General features: G+C 42.6%; 1 protein-coding gene across 1 annotated transcript; it reads left to right on the forward strand.

Moving 5' to 3' along the window:
- The first annotated feature begins 273 nt into the window (after positions 1–273).
- Positions 274–1,053, forward strand: LOC145592306 (uncharacterized). The gene is made up of 2 exons (XM_081648748.1): positions 274–658; positions 731–1,053. Exons 1-2 carry the CDS (start codon positions 274–276, stop codon positions 1,051–1,053), a joined length of 708 nt encoding a protein of 235 aa, XP_081504874.1.
- The last annotated feature ends 207 nt before the right edge of the window (positions 1,054–1,260 follow it).

Consider the following 1,260-nt stretch of genomic DNA (forward strand, 5'->3'; position numbering starts at 1 on the left):
AGAACTCATCGATGCTGCCAAAGTTCCTGAGGGAGCAAAGAAAATACGCAAGAAAGGGGGCCAAAAAGATGTTGCTGCTATGGATACCTCTGAGAACAGTGGGAGTCTTTTCACATCAAAAAAAAGACATGTCGATGATATCCTTGTGAATGACCATGATGGCGTTGTAAACCCTTCAGAGAAGAAGCTGAAAACTTGTGGGAGTGGTAGCTCTTCCATTGGTTCTATCTCTAAAGTAGAGGGTCTTGGGAATGCCCAAGCCCTCGAAAAGCAATGATAGGCCTTTCGTGGAACTGTCGAGGGTTGGGGAGCCCTCGTGCAAAAAATGCTCTCAAGGGTATTATATCTCTTGAGCATCCCCAATTTGTTTTCCTCTCGGAGACAAAGTTAAAAGGTAGGGAGTGGGAAAGTGTGAAGAGAAAATTGAAGTTTGATAATTTTTTGTGTGTTGACTGTAGTGGTGATGGTAGAAGTAGGAGTGGAGGTTTGGCAATGTTTTGGAAGAATGATCTGAATCTCAATTTGATTTCATCCTCACTGAATCATATGGATTTCAATTTAGTTGCTGACAATGGTGTGACCTGGAGATTAACTGGAATTTATGGATTCCCGGATGTCGGAAGGAAAAAGGATACTTGGAAACTCATTGAACGACTTGGTGTGAATGATTCGTAACCATGGCTATGCTTTGGTGATTTTAATTGTACTTTTCTGCATTGTGAGAAAGCAGGTGGAAACCCCCAAAACCAAGCTGAGATGGATGGCTTTCGTGAGGCTATGAACAAGTGTAACCTCAGGGACTTGCACTTTGTGGGTTCGTCTTTTACTTGGAGTAACAACAGGGCTGACACTGATAACATCCAAGAGAGGTTGGACCGCTTCATTGCTACAGATGAATGGATCGAATTATATCCATGCTCGAAGGTTGAACATCTCCCAAGACGCCGCTCTGACCATGTTCCAATTAAAATCACAATTCAGAAGCAGTTGATGATTAATCGGGGAAGAAGAAATAGGAGGAGGGGTTTCAAGTTTGAGAAGGAATGGCTCTGAGATGATGAATGTGGTAATATTGTCTCAGACGTGTGGAGCTTGGACCCTATTTGTGATGCAAAACAAAAAATAGCAGCTTGTTCCATGAAACTGCAGTCTTGGAGTTCAAAAAAGTCCACTGACTTTAAGGATGAAATCAAGTCGCGGAGAGAGATTATGAGTAATCTTATGAAGTTGCTCCCATCCGAGAGTAACATTGCGGAGATG

The sequence above is a fragment of the Chenopodium album genome, chromosome 18, assembly GCF_948465745.1.
Source record: "Chenopodium album chromosome 18, dcCheAlbu1.1, whole genome shotgun sequence".
NCBI lineage: Eukaryota > Viridiplantae > Streptophyta > Magnoliopsida > Caryophyllales > Amaranthaceae > Chenopodium > Chenopodium album.

What these genes read in the sequence shown, in the direction of transcription:
- LOC145592306 (XM_081648748.1), top strand. Translation starts at nt 274, where the DNA reads ATGATAGGCCTTTCGTGGAACTGTCGAGGGTTGGGGAGCCCTCGTGCA. An exon ending in GAAACTCATTGAACGACTTG is followed by an intron (nt 659 to 730) that starts GTGTGAATGATT and finishes GTGAGAAAGCAG; the next exon opens with GTGGAAACCCCCAAAACCAA.